We start from the raw sequence: 16,030 nt of genomic DNA, 5'->3' as shown, positions 1-16,030 counted from the left end.
TAATTCAATAAAATGTAAATTTAAAAATACTACACCAACTATAGGAAATAATTTTCACATTTAGGTAAGAAAAGTAGATGATCAGAAAAAGAGTAGCGAGAGGATTTTATTTATGAACTTTATTCTTTGGCACTCATTTATTTCCCCCTAAATTCTGTGTTTCAGCATTAGGGACTTGCCAACTCAGCACTTAAATTCTCAGAGATTCCAAAGTTCTTGCCTGGGGCTCCTCCCGCTTGGAGGCGGGTGAGGATGGACGTATACAGGGGCACGCACACATACATGGAGAACTGAGCTCCCGTCCTGTTCCACACAATACAACAGGAACTTCACAAACAAGAGCAAAGCTGTGGGAAAAGCAGGTTGCCGGTGGCCCCGCGCTAGTTCTCAGGATTTCAGCCGCGGCCCGCTGGACAGCTCCAGGATGACTTCCGCTTCTCTGGGCTAACAGTCGGGCAGGTGCTTCTACTGATCCCCGAGGGACAGCTCCTTGTTCCTGAAAGGCTGTTTTCCCCTAGCTAACCGTGAGAACAAACCACTGAATACGGAACAAAGGCGCAACCGCTTTGGGTTTTTTTTTTTTTTTTTTTTTTTTTTTTTAATTTAAATTCCGAGTTAGCCGGAGCCATTTACTCCCTCTAGAAGCGGAGCTCCCGAGTGTGTGGACAGAACCCTCCCCAGGTCCTGAACGCTTACGGACGGGGCGCAGTGGCGCGCGCCCCGCAGGCAGTAAACTTGCAGGGGGGAAAGGGAGGAACATCGATTAAACCCAAATCGTGGGCGTGCAGTCCTCAGGGTACCGGAGTGCGTGAAAACTCCAGCGGACTCTGCTGGAAAGGAGATCATGCCCTCTAAGTCTCTTTCCAACCTCTCGGTGACCTCCAGCGCGAACAAGAGCGGTTCCGTTCCAGAGGGGTGGGAAAGGGATTTCCTGCCGGCCTCGGACGGGACTACAGCGGAGTTGGTGATCCGCTGTGTGATCCCGTCCCTCTACCTGCTCATCATCACCGTGGGCTTGCTGGGCAACATCATGCTGGTGAAGATCTTCGTCACCAACAGCGCCATGAGGAGCGTCCCCAACATCTTAATCTCTAACCTGGCGGCCGGGGACTTGCTACTGCTGCTCACCTGCGTCCCAGTGGACGCCTCGCGCTACTTCTTCGACGAGTGGATGTTTGGCAAGGTGGGCTGCAAACTGATCCCGCTCATCCAGCTCACTTCCGTGGGGGTTTCCGTGTTCACTCTCACTGCCCTCAGCGCCGACAGGTAAGAGCACAGGTAGCTGTGGGTGGCTTGGAAAAGTCGTGGAGAGGGGCGGGGAGAGAAGACTCACCCGAGTGCACCTACTGGCAGAAGGACTCAAGGAAATGTTGGGTGTCGAGAGGAAGAGAGGGAGAGAGTGTGTACCTGGGAAGCAGAGTAAACAGAGTTAAAATGGACTGAGATGTGAGGCTTGGAAAATTATATGAAAATTACTATGTTTTAAAAAACAAAATTGCATTTAAAATTGCATATCCTAGTCTGACTCCTGACACTTAGGGAATATTATTTCATAGAAAAGCTATAGAAAAAGTGTGCAAAAGAGTATCTTGTTGAAGCTTGTTTTGTGTGCTTAAAATCTTGTAAGTGTACTTTCCTTTATGCAGTAGAATAAGAATCTAATAGGTAAGAATATCTGCTTAATATCAGGGAAATATTTAATTTTGATTTTTTTTCAAGTAGGAGGGGAACTTACATTTATTAACTGAATTTTACTATTTCGTAGAAGTAAAACCAATTACATTAATAAATATTCTTTAAGCAGATGACTTCTCACTTCCTTCTTGTTTAATACCTGAAGCTAAGAGATTTTTTTTTTTCCCTCACAGATAGGTACCCAAAATACATCTTTGATATTAAATCTGCTTTTCACATATCTTAAGGGTGTGAAGTGTCTTTTTGCAGATCAACTAGTTCAACTTTGTCATTTTTCAGATGTGCATATTGAGGCCCAGGGAATGTAATTTCTAATGGAAGACAAAGGAGGAAAATCCAAGTCTCCTGACTCCAGGTCCATTTAAGCAGAAGGGAATGTTTGGATAGGGATGAGGGAAAATGCAAAGTTAACTATCTTTACATGGAGCTGTGGTTTAGTTGCCTCAGTGGGAGTGGAGGACTGACTTAAACTATTTAGATAAACAATTAACTTGGATAATTAAGCTGGTATTCACTCTCCTCTTTAATTTACATATTCAATTGCTGATGAAAAATGAGTCTGTATCTGAATTTCCTGGTATTTGCAATAATACTGGAATACTACTTTGGCATTGAAGAGTTAATCTTCATTGAGGGAAACATGACATTCAACAGAGACTTGAGAAACTGAAAGTGATTCACTTTCTTAAAAACCACACTCCTGGAAATTTAGGTGCCTTTTGTATAAATTATGTACCTAATTTTGTTTATGTGGCAGCATTTCTATTATCTTTTAAAATGTTTTCTCTGAATTCCAAAGCAAAAACATGACTAGTTTAGCTGCCCCTCTTTATGCAATCTTATTTTACCTGGAAAGTTTAAAAAACCTACTTAATGATTAGAATAAAACTTAATGATTAGCAACCACAATAGTTTAAATTACTATCATTATGCTTTCCTTTTAAAGACATGGCATTGGTAGCAAGACCCAGGGTTGGAGTTTATTTCACACTGGGTTTTACAATCTATTGCCATGGCGACACATGACGATTTACACAGGTAAATTTGCCTTGGCCAAGCTCAGAGAAAAATAATAATCCTCACATATTTACTGACTTTTTCTGTTTCATTTGTGTGTCGTATACTCTGTGAATACAGAATGAATAATTTAGTAATAATGATAAGGAAAAGTGAGATGCCTCTTCTACTTGGTCTGTAGGCTACGCTTGTCTACGAATGTGTTTAGGAAATATAAACTAGGAAACCTGAGTAACTGTTGATGAAGTTAGCAATATTTTCCATGATTCACTTAACATGGGTTGGAAATGGTTTGTTATATATTGTCTACACTTCTGTTTTTCTTCTAGAGCATAGCAATCAGTAGTTGATTAGTACTTGATAACCTCTTACTACATCTCACCAAACGCTATGATTTCTTGTGGATGTGGAATCAATTGTAGGATTAATTGCACTTAGCACAGTGCTATTTTTTTGTGTGTGTGATTTTTCAATCCTCACAACGCTGTGAGATAGGCACTATTATTTTTAAATTAAAAACTTTAAAGTTAAGGAAACTGAGATTAAATATTCAGTACCATTTTTATGAACACACAGCTAGCCATCATGGTGCCAACATATTTGAACGCCATTTAAAGTCTGAACTCTTCACCATTAATCCACATTATTACAATTCTGGGTGTAAGAAATTACTAATAGTATTTTTTATTTACCTGCGGACTTAAAAATTGAGTTTAAAACAAAGCACCCAAACATAAAAAAAAAAAAAAAAAAAAAAGAGTACAGGAGCTGATTCATGAGATTTATTACAGTGAAAAAACATCATAAAATGTAACTGCAAAATAAAAAAAGTGCCCTGAATTCAAAATTAAGTAGTAGTTCCAAAAATAAAACTATAATAAACAAATAAACAAAACTCTGTTATTAGAGTCTTTAAACAATAAATTCAATTATTTGTATATGTATCCTGTCTTCATACATGGCCTAAGTGTCTTTGCTAATAAAGTAACAGTAGAGAGTTAAAAAATAGAGATCACAGTTCATAGTAAAAATCAGGAAGGTAATTAGATTTCAGAAAGCATATTCTAACGTGAAGTGGACACTCTTATTCTATACTTCAGTGATGTCAGATGTCAGTATCATTAGATTGCAGAGACTAAAATGAAAAACACAAATATTTTGAATCCACCTCGAGGCCTAAATCACTTTGTTTGATAAGGCCAAAGAGTGGTCAGGTGACACTGGTATCTGTGATTATTATTATATTTTACTTTTTTGAGACAGAATCTTGCTCTGTCGCTCAGGCTGGAGTGTAGGGGCGTGATCTTGGCTCACTGCAACCTCTGCCTCCTGGGTTCAAGCAAATCTCCTGTCTCAGCCTCCTGAGTAGCTGATACTACAGGTGTACACCATTACGCCTGGCTAATTTTTATATTTTTAGTAGAGATAGGATTTCACCATGTTGGCCAGGCTGGTCTCGAACTGCTGACCTCAAGCGATCTGCCTCTCTCGGCCTCTCAAAGCGTTGGGATTACAGGTGTGAGCCACCGCGCCCGACTGGTGTCTGTGATTATTAATCCTTGACTTTCCATACTCTTCCAAGGAGTTTCAGCAGACACATCCCTAGGCAACAGCATTTGTGCCCACTGTAGTCGTGCCTCAGAGGCACATCATCATAACTAGTATGGCTGGAGGAGAGACAGTGCATGGTACGAAGTGGTGATAGTGGTGATCTTAATTTATTATCATTTTTTACTGTTATCTTGATAGACATTTTTCTTACAATTTTGAAAATGTACATTGTTTGCTTGCTTACATAAAGTAGTTGATTAAAAGTATTTCTATATTCTATGTTGTATGATGTTTCTGACAGTTTTATACATACACGCATACACACAAACACACACACATTCCCACCTTCCACCGTGGAGTATTGGGACGTGTGTGCTGTGACATCAGGTTGGTGGTGCCCCATAAGCCATATTTACTTATGGTTGGTGTTATAGTGATCTCCTTCTCTATCTACGAGTAGCTGCATTTCCAAATTTGGAATGTTATTTCTTTGATTCTTGAAGACCTTTTGGCCTCTGATGGCACATTATTAAAATGCAAATAACCCTTAGGAATGGAGTTTTCCTTTTTCCTTCATAGGAAAAATTCTCACAGATTCCTAGTGCTAAACTGTAAACTTTATAATTTCATGTATTAACAAATATAAAATTAGATATCAATTCTTTATTCTGGCTTCTTATATGCTAACCAAAATGCACTTATAAATTAAATTTTAAAATACAAATTATAAAAACTATAAAAAATAAACTAATATTAGTTTAACATATTGGGTGACATCTTTTTCTGATACCAAATAGCCAATGTTGGATTAAATGCAAAAATAATATTTTACCAAATCTGATTAAATTTCTAATGTATTAATAATTATTAATAAAAAATCAAAGTTTTTGTGCGCTGGTTAGGATAATCAGATTTTATTCCATAACTAGGTCAGTAGACAAATTCTTGAATCATTAATATTAGTTGTATATTATATCAATGCAAACAGATATTCTATTGAGTGTAATTATTTGTTAAGATACTGAAATAGATTGGATACAGGCCCTGGGTCTAACACTCCCTAGGATTAATAGGACTTTTCCATCAGTCTTCATCCAGTGGTGGGAGGGCATGCTGTTATCTGTTTGCTGCTTTCTCATCAAAACTCCTAACTGAAGCTCAGGTTCAGGTTAATCAGCTGCCCCTGAATGGAGATGATGTTTTCTCCTTTGCTCCATAGCCCTTGCCCCTCAGTCTCTTAATTGGTAGTGAGATTGGCACCAAGAGTGTGCTTCTAACTCTTTAGAAGAATAGTTCACATTCACCCTATAATACTAGAGTGATGACTTATTTATGTTAAACTTATTTTTGTTCAACTTTGTATTACTCACACTGCTGTAAAGAACTACCTGAAATTGGGTAACTTATAAAGAAAAGAGGTTTAATTGACTCACAGTTCCACAGGCTGTACAGGAGGCATGGCTGGGGAGGCCTCAGGAGACTTAGAATCATGGCAGAAGGGTGAAGGGGTAGCAAACATGTCTCCACATGGTGGCAGGAGAGAAAGAGCTAAGGGGGAAGTGCTACAAACTTTCAAACAACCAGATCTCACGAGAACTCACTCACTACCACGAGAACAGAAAAGGGAAATTTGCCCCCATGATCCAGTCACCTCCCATCAGGTCCCTCTGTCAACACTGGGGATTACAATTCTACGTGAGATTTGGGTGGGGATACAGAGCCAAACCATATCAAACTTGTGACAGGAGAATTTAAGGCAGCTTAAAAATAAAGATACAAACAACACACCACAGGACTAAAAAGGGAGGAAATCAAGGGTGGGGAAAAGAAAAGTTGGAAAATATAAAATGACCCTTACTTTCACAAAATGCGAGTCATAGGTTTTTCTGACAGCTTTCTAGTTGCCTTTTCAAAAAGAAAAAATTGCTTTCCATAACAAATGCTCTGTTGTTATTTTTATATAACCATAGAAACAGAATCCATTGTAGTTTCTGCACATAATTTATTAGTTTTTAATTTGAATTTACAGGCCTTATTGTTGAATAAATGTTATTATATTTGACTCAAATAAATTAGATATCTTTTACTCATTGATCTTGAACACTTCTAGTTTATCTCTTTCTTTTATACTTAGAAGTAATTTCACACACTGAATTAGAAAAGCACTGTATAATTCTCACAAGATTCATAATATTGCCATAATTTATATGTTGCTTATAGCTTTTGAAGATTATCCATCTATCTTGATCTGAAACTTTTGGGGCACACTACAAATAAGGAGGGATTGCATCAGGCTTGGGTTTATGGTTCCTGGGTGCTGACCATGTATCCATTACATCCAAATGTTTTAGTTGGAGAAAAATGATAAAACAGCACAAAACTCATGGCCATAAGGTGGTGTTTTCCTTATTTGCAAAATAAGACTCATGTCTTCCTCATGATGTGACTTATCATAATTAAAGAGCAGGCATCTGATTCTTCAAATACTTAATTTCTGCTGGATTCTGGATACTATCCATTCTGTTGCTGAATGTGCACCCATTGCACTGGACAGTCTTGCTGGAAGCCTGTGGCAAAGATGTTCACTGTTGCACACAACTCTCTTAAAACATGGTTTCTAAACCCAACTTATCATCAGAATCACCTGCAAATCTTAGTATGCAGAATCCCACACTTCACATTCTAGGGACTCTGCATTAGTAAGCCTACAGAGAAGCCTAATCATATTCTCTCTCTCTCTCTCTTTTTTTTTTTTTTTTTTTTTTTTTTACTTCTCTAGGTTTTTCTGAATATTGATGCATCTTAGGCATCACTGGATTAGACTCAGTCTCCATTTGTCATTGCCATTCCCACTTCAACATAATACCCAACAACTCCTACCACAATTGTTCCTAACAAGGATCTCCTTGTTGCTCAGGCTATAGTTTCAACCATTTATTGAGACCCTATGGACTCTATTGGCCAGGCCAGGCATTGTGTTATGTATTAGAGATATAACAGTGAGCAAGACCTTTCTCTTATCATACAGTTTACACTCAGACTTTTTGTGGACCTATTCCTTGCCTGATAAATGAAAGTTTAATGAAAAAAGAAAGAAAGAAAGAAAGTTTGGGTAGTGTCATTAGAAAGATTAGTGTAGATGGAGATTTTTGAGATGCTATGATGACTCTGTAAGAGGTAAAAAGATCCCATTTTTATTATGTATTTTGTTTCATGATTAAATGTAATTAGCTCTTTACATTAAAATTTAAACTATGCAGATGTTACAGACGAGATCCAAAATAAGAATTGATGAAGAAATCTATTTATTTATTGAGGTTTAATACATGAATAGTGATTATTTTTCTCTTTATATGCCTTTTGATCAAAATTCTCTAGTATTTAGTTTTCAGTTAGGGATATCCTCCTGAGACCATTTGTAAGGGAAAATGTACCTTTTTACACATACCTCCTATGCTAATATACATAGTGAAACACTTTTTATACTAAGAAATACTTTTCCTCACATTTCTATAAATATTTGAAGGAAGCATGATAAAACATGTCCACGTTAATTTGCACTATCTCATTTTAATTTTTGCTTTTTAATTCTTTCAAAGATACACACAGTTCGTATACAACATTTTCTTCGACAATTGTAAGCTATGTCTCAGTACTAATAACATTTTGGTAAGTGTTTATAGTATTTTCAACTATAATTCTGTTTTTGTAGGATTTTCAATTCTGCCCTTTTATTCAAATGTGTATCATTTAGAGACTATCATTGGGGTCTATCCTTTTCTTGCAGGAGGTGGTTCATAATCCTCCTTGTTGGAAAGGCCAACATTTCTGCTAGGTTTCTTGCTTTCCTTAAACCAAGATTTCTGTATCCATTTCAAGCAATCTTATCAAAATGAGAGATTTATTGTTTTAATTTCTATTTAAAATTTCTCTATATATTTTATGGTTATAATGCCTGTTTGGTATGAATGTTTATGTTGGCCAAAATTCATATGTTGAAATCCTACTCCTCAAGATGATGGCATTAAGAGGTGGGCCTTTGGGAGATGATTAGGTAATGAGAGTGGGGCCCACATGAATGGGATTCATACCCTTATAAAAGACTCCAAAGAGACCCTTGACCTTTCCACCATTTGAATAAGCAGCAAGAAGATCCATCTATGTTAAAAAAGGGGGACCCTCACCAGACACTGAATCTCTCAACGCCTTTATGTTAGATTTCCTTGTCTTGAGAATTGTGACAAATTTCTGTTGTTTATAAGCTGCCCAGTGTATGGTACTTTATTAGAGCAGCCCAAGTAAACTACGACAGTACCTCTACAATAGTATATGTGCTTAGATATGAGGTAGAGAAGGGACATTTTCTTCTCCTTTTTAAATATGTGGAGGAAAGTTCAGAATACCCTTCACAGTTTTTGATAATCTAGAAGGAAGGCTTGATCTTTTTATAGTGATAACCTCTCTGCCCTTTCCTTGTCTTCTTCCATGGAAAAAAGAAATTGCAATTAGTTTTTTGGTACTTTCCTCTTAAATATGAATTGTCAGTCAATAATAATGCAAATTTATTGGGAGAGATTACAGTACAAAGAGATCAAACAAACAAACAAATCTGGAACTAGGCTGGAAAGAGATTAAATGTTTATTTCTATATTAGTTTTATAGATACATAGCAAGAGCTGGTTGCAGTAGCTCGTACCTATAACCCCAGCACTTTGGGAGGCTTAGGTGGGCAGATCACTTGAGCCCAGGAGGAGTTTGAGATCAGCCTGAGCAGCATAGTAAAACCTCGTCTCTACAAAAATACAAAAATTAGCAAGGCTTGGTGGCACATGCCTGTAGTCCTAGCTACTTGGGAGGCTAAGGTGGGAGGATTGCTTGAACCTGGGAGGTGGAGGGTGCAGTGAGCTGAGATTAGGCAACTGCACTCCAGCCTGGGTGACAGAGTGAGACCCTGTCAAAAAAAAAAAAAAAAAAAAAAAAAAGATATATGGCAAGAATGTGCACATATAACATAGGAATAGGACACTATAAAAAATTTGAAAACATAAAAAAACTTATAGGAACTTATATCAACAAAAGATGACAGAAATTTTAAAATTCAGAAAAAATGATGGAAAGTAAAACTTACAGAATATCTTAAAATTAAAATCAAGAAGAAGGTGAAGTTGTGCTTGATAAATGTGATTTTCCAAAAAATATCAGAGATTGAGTAATAATTCAGATTTGTCTAACTAAAATCATGTGGTACTGCATCTTATTTGATAGGTATATTATCATTTGAAATACTTTAAAGAGAAATAGAAAAAATTTGAGTTTTACATACCATTTTGAATTATTTGCATCATCATTGCCTTACTCAATGTGTGCGTTTGAGTTAGCTGCAGAAAGTTTTGGATTGTTTACTGTGTCCTGGAGTGTGATTCCTTTATCACTAGTACATTGCTGGTATATTGTCATTAATATTTTAGGTTGGAGGAGAAAATAACTTTATGGGATATTGACATGAAATAAATTTGAGCTATAAAGACAAAATATTGTTCTGCTTTCAAGTTTTTCAGTCCTTATTATTGGATTATGGAGAAAATTCCAATCTAGATTAGTCTTTTATTTATTTTATTTTGTCAAAATATAGTATGACCAATCAAGATTAGTTTCTAAAATTCACTAATGTCTTTAGAAAAAGAGTGAAAGGGTTCACACTCAGAAGTTATGGAAAAGTATCAAGGAAGGATTGAATAACATTATTTTGTGAACATCTTATATTTTGGCATTCAATACATTATGATAGATATAACATATATAGATTTAGAAGAATTTAAGAGGTAAACAAATGTCCAGGATTTTGGAAATGAAATAACTAGGATTTAGGAAATGCCAATTTAAAATATTTTTCTCTCCCTTCCTGTTTTCTGTGCTAATAAGTAGTGGAATGACTTGTAGACTGAGAGACACCAGGAACCTTAGGTCTTACATACACTTTTAAGCAGCCAGGGAATAAATAAATTTGAGCTAGAAAGACAGAATATTGTTGGCATCTCTCTTACTAAGCAGGATGTCATTCTCTTCATTTTCCTTCCTTCCTTCCTTCCTTCCTTCCTTCCTTCCTTCCTTCCTTCCTTCCTTCCTTCCTTCCTTCCTTCCTTCCTTCCTTCCTTTTTTCCCTTTCCTTTCCTTTCCTTTCCTTTCCTTTCCTTTCCTTTCCTTTCTTTTTCTCTTTCTCTCTTTCTTTCTTTCCTTCTTTCCTTCTTTACTTCTTTTCCCTTCTTCCTTTCTTTTTCTTTGTTTCTTTTCTTTCTTTCTCTTTTCTCTTTCCTTTCTTTCTTTCTGGAATAACTTGAGATGTATCATTTTCCCAGGTACAGAGCCATCGTTAACCCCATGGACATGCAGACGTCAGGGGCAGTGCTGTGGACCTGTGTGAAGGCCATGGGTATCTGGGTGGTCTCCGTGTTGTTGGCAGTTCCCGAAGCAGTGTTTTCAGAAGTGGCACGCATCAGTGGCTTGGATAATAGCAGCTTCACAGCATGTATCCCCTACCCTCAAACAGATGAATTACATCCAAAGATTCATTCAGTACTCATTTTCTTGGTCTATTTCCTCACACCACTTGCTATTATTAGCATTTATTATTATCATATTGCAAAGACCTTAATTAAGAGTGCACACAATCTTCCTGGAGAATACAATGAACATACCAAAAAACAGGTAAGCTTGGTAGGTGTGGGTTGGTGGTGTGCTGGTCAGAACAAGTAACTGCTATTATTGTTTTATTTTGTGGGTTTTTAATCCTATGACTGATGATTACAGAGTTGGGCCTTCACAGGCCTTAAGTAGAAGGGATATGTGGAGATCTCTAATATATGGTCATATCAGAGCCCCGCAAAGGCCCACTTAGTTTCAGTTTATCATTTATCTGGATCTGTGATAAGACCTGACATTCCACCATTAGAAATTAATGTATTGAAAGACCTGTTTTACATGCAGAGTAATGCATGCAAATGCAACATAATAAACCAGAAAAATTTCACATATGAGCGTACATTAATTTAATTCTTGTTTCTTCTCCCATTAACCCACTAAGGATAGCAGGGAGTATAAAAGAAGGATGCACCAGAAAAGGACTATAGGACACTGCCTGGGATCTGGGGATGGGATTTGGGTGGAAGTCAGAATGAGAGATGAGGAGAATAGCAGGAGTAGCAGAAAAGGAACCCAAAGGTGCAATCCAAAGGTGGGCTGGTGTTGAAGCAATATGTGACCCAACTCAAATTTGTAACTTTCCCTACAAAGATAATATGCTCATTTAAAAATTACATTATGCACCTTATGTACTTTTTCTTTCTTCAAGAATATGCACTACTAATTTAAGGTAAAAATCAACTTTGTTAATACACAAAGAGACAGAAATAGTGTTCTTGTGAGAAAGAGTGTCTGGTTACACATTTGTGTACAGCTAGAAAAGAACTTCTAATGAATTTTGCAGGTACAGAGTAGTTACTGATGCTTGTTTCCAAATTAAAAACAAAGAAATTGAATCACGGATCATTTAAAATTTACTGGAACATAGATGGAGCATTAGGCTGGGGCCTTGGGTATGTTAGCAGCAGCAGAAACTAGTAAAGATTTCTTGCATGGAAGGTAACCTTTATGAATTGGTGGCCATCAGCATCAAAGATCCACATCAGCTTTAAAGACTTAAAAAATCACCCAATTATTGAAGGCATTGATAAATTCACAGACTTTATCTAAATATTTGGCATCAGTGAGGCAATGTATTCAGATCATTGTCTCACTGTGCTTTCTATTTTATATAATCAGTTATTTTATCTGAGCCCTGTGATCCAATTTGTATGTCAGTTAGGTATTTGAGTATTTGCTTTTGGTTTCTAAAGTTGAGTTTTTCTCATCTACACAGCCCTTGCTTCACTTTTGAATTTTTTAATGGCCTTGGCCTGTCTGCCTTGTTTTCGTGAATTTCCCTATTGGGACCTATAAACTCTGGCAGGGCAACTGGGTCTTGACATCTGCTGAGAAATAATCTCAATGCCAACAGCCTGCCTGTGCACTTGAATCTCCAAGTATAGACCACTGTGACATTCTTTCACTCATCTTCCACCTGGAAGGGATGACACTGCTTAGAAAGATAAATTTCACATTTGATTTTCTTAGGATTGATTGTTGGGTTGCGTAACTTATGCCACTGGGATCCATGTGGAATATCACATTCTGCTTCCTGGCCTGGGTTCCTCTTCAGTTGCACCTTTCTCTGCTTCCTCCATCACCCCTGTACTGCTACCTACCATTAGATGTGTTCCAATCCGAAACCTTTCCAGTCTTCTTTGGAATATTCTAGTTGACGACCAATAGTAATCACTCAGAAAATATTATGATACCTACAATGAATGTCTTTCAATAAATTAGTATTCCACTTTCATATTGCCTTAATTAAACATTTAAACAAATTAGACAGATGAAAGCTACCCCTTGAACTACTGATGTTAGGAAATTGCTTTTAGATTAAAAAATATTGATGCCCAATCTTTGAATTTTGTTTATTTATTACATTCCTGAATACCTTCTTAGAAACAGTAAACATAATATGTAAATTTTATGGAGAAGGAAAATTTATTTTTATTTGTAAATGTGACAATATAGTAATGTTTACAGGACTCACAGTTATATCAGATGCTTTTGATTTGTGTAAGTCAGGAGTTTAAATCTCAAGTTGTTTTGTTTTCCTATGGAGTGGTAGTTTTAAAAAGTCAAGCTGGCAGGGCGTGGTGGCTCACACCTGTAATCCCAGCACTTTGGGAGGCCGAGGCGGGCAGATCACAAGGTCAGGAGATCGAGACCATCCTGGCTAACACGGTGAAACCCCATCTCTACTAAAAATACAAAAAATTAGCTGGGCGTGGTGGCCGGCACCTGTAGTCCCAGCTACTTGGGAGGCTGAGGCAGCAGAATGGCTTGAACCTGGAAGGCGGAGCTTGCAGAGAGCGGAGATCCCTCCACTGCACTCTAGCCTGGGCGACATGGCGAGACTCTGTCTCAAAAAAAAAAAAAAAAAAAAAAAAAAAAAGTCAAGCCCTGCCTCATTAGATCAGTATTTCCTATTTAAAACACCTTTTTTTTTTTTTTAAAAAAAGTCAAAGCTTGAATATATTCTATGATTTATTAATTTAGTGGATTTAATACAAACAGAAATGATTTATATTTATGTTACACACAATGAGGCTTTAAGAAAAAAGAAAATAAATAAATAATATGAAGACATATGAAGACATAGCATTTATTAATTTACCACCTAGTTTTGTATAAGCTGTCAAATATTTTTTAATGCAAATAATGTAGTGACCAAAATGAACTTTCTCAAACTGTTAAAATCCATTATCATTTTGGTGAGGAAAATAAATAATTTATGTATTTTGGATGTATTATCATGCTGTACATTTTGCTCTTTCCCAACTTGATAAAGTTGGGATGTGGCTGGTTCCATTTTCACTTTAACCGATGGGATTAATTTCTTACATTTGCAGATGGAAACACGGAAACGCCTGGCTAAAATTGTGCTTGTCTTTGTGGGCTGCTTCATCTTCTGTTGGTTCCCAAACCACATCCTTTACATGTATCGGTCTTTCAACTATAATGAGATTGATCCATCTCTAGGCCACATGATTGTCACCTTAGTTGCCCGGGTTCTCAGTTTTTGCAATTCTTGTGTCAACCCATTTGCTCTTTACCTACTCAGTGAAAGCTTCAGGAAGCATTTCAACAGCCAACTCTGCTGTGGGAGGAAGTCCTATCAAGAGAGCGGAATCAGCTACCTACTCAGCTCTTCAGCGGTGCGTATGACATCTCTGAAAAGCAATGCTAAGAACATGGTGACCAATTCTGTTTTACTAAATGGGCACAGCATGAAGCAGGAAATGGCACTGTGATTTTGGCCATTCAACTCACTACCTGGAGAGAACTTAGTAACTGTTAATATTCCTCTTCAGCAGATCAGAACTAAATAATTATCCTATTCTTGCTGTTGCTTAGCTAATTTATTAGGCAATTGCATGATTGACTCAGAAAATGCAAGACATTTTTTCTCTACACTAGACTTTATTTTTTTCTCTTTTCATTTCCTAATTATTAGAATATGAGAAAAGACTTTAAATTACTACATATAATACATATATGTGTGTATATATGTATTTGCGCACACATACACACATGTACATTATATGTATTTCACGTTAAAAATGATCCCCAAACCAAAGCAATATGTATAATTTAACATTGCTTTATTATTTAGGCTGTTGCTAAAGCCAATTCTAGCATATTTCTCTTAAGTTTCATTTTATCTGGAAACATGAAATAAATGTCTATATTGACTCAATGATTCAGTGAAGGTAATATTCAAACTCCTATTATTTGAAATACAAGTCAGATTGTCCTGGTGAATTTCATTCAATTCACAACTATTGCACGTATGTGTGTGTGTATATATATATATGCATATATGTACACACCCACACACATCCTTCATTTGAAGAAAATAAAAAATTCAAAGGTGGAGCTTAATCACATCAGTATTTATTGTGATTCTGTGATTAATCATAATTTATAGAAATAATTCATGTCTGTAACTTGTATGTGATTAACAGATATAATGAAATTAATATTATGAATTATAAAATAGGTATGATATGAATATGATTTACATTATGAATGTAAAATAGGTATGATATGAATATGATTTATATTATGAATGTAAAATAGGTATCATATGTCCCAAATTGCAAAACTACAACTCACAAGTTTGCATGGCCAGCTTAGTATATTGCTAAATCCTTGAATATTTGGACGATTTTGTATAGATATGATAAGATTTGTATAATTCCGGTGAGTTCAACCATTTACTCATCCTCTCTTGCAATATCCAACTGACAAGTATGTGGGATCACACTTAGGCAGTTTTTTCTGCTTTTCCTGCATGATACCACAGTTTTCTCTGAATGAATGTGTTTGTTTTTTTAGGAAAATTCAAATGTATTGATTACATTTTAAAAACTACCATTTTAAAAGCATGTATCAATAAATCTAATATTTAAATAAATATATTTCATACTATTTCCTTTTCCAGAATTGAGAAGACTCTATTAGTATACTAAGCTTTTCTTTAAACACCCACAACTCATGCTATTTAAGATACAACATATTCAATTGTATATAACAATTAGAATAAATACAAATTAAAATATTTGATAATAATAATGATAGTGAATACTAATCAAGTGTTTTCTATGTTATAGGCATAGTCCTAAAGCTTTACATATACTATCTAATTTAGTCATCAATATAATCACTGAGGTGAACAAGAGAAGGATTTAATTTTGCCAAGGTATGAAGTTGTGCAATTTTGGGTATTTTTATTTGAAAGAGTACATGATTTTGAAAATTTTGCAGAAACAACAGATCATGTGAGACCCCTGAACTTAGGCTTTGTTAATTTCATTGTAAATTTACCTCTGAAGAAGGTCTTGTTATTATCTCTATAGATTAGGAAATTGAGGTTCAGAGATATTAAATAACTTAAAAATATGGAGCTTTTGTTTTTGGAGATCCAGTCAACACTTAGTAGCTCTGTTAACAAAGTAAGCAGGTAGAGGATTATCTGTGCAAATTATTACTTTTTAAAAATTTTAGATTCAGAGGGTACATGTGTAGGCTTGTTACATCAGTATATTGCATAATTCTGCCTTTGGGCTCAAAATGATGT

General features: G+C 36.2%; 1 protein-coding gene across 3 annotated transcripts in view; it reads left to right on the top strand.

Moving 5' to 3' along the window:
- Positions 1 to 15,367, top strand: part of NMBR (neuromedin B receptor) — a 67,396-nt gene extending 52,029 nt beyond the window's left edge. For 2 of the 3 annotated variants that reach the window (XM_038000812.2, XM_038000810.2), the window contains 2 exons: positions 10,620 to 10,968; positions 13,800 to 15,367. In XM_038000812.2, coding sequence (XP_037856740.1) covers positions 10,642 to 10,968; positions 13,800 to 14,201 — 729 coding nt within the window. In that variant the 5' untranslated portion in view covers positions 10,620 to 10,641 and the 3' untranslated portion in view covers positions 14,202 to 15,367. Of the gene's footprint in view, positions 1 to 165; positions 1,267 to 10,619; positions 10,969 to 13,799 lie in introns of all 3 variants that reach the window. The other variant, XM_008006841.3, reaches the window with a different exon arrangement.
- The last annotated feature ends 663 nt before the right edge of the window (positions 15,368 to 16,030 follow it).

Source organism: Chlorocebus sabaeus, chromosome 13, assembly GCF_047675955.1.
Source record: "Chlorocebus sabaeus isolate Y175 chromosome 13, mChlSab1.0.hap1, whole genome shotgun sequence".
Lineage (NCBI taxonomy): Eukaryota > Metazoa > Chordata > Mammalia > Primates > Cercopithecidae > Chlorocebus > Chlorocebus sabaeus.
The sequence above is the reverse complement of the archived record's forward strand: the minus strand, read 5'-3'. Positions and strand labels throughout refer to the sequence as shown.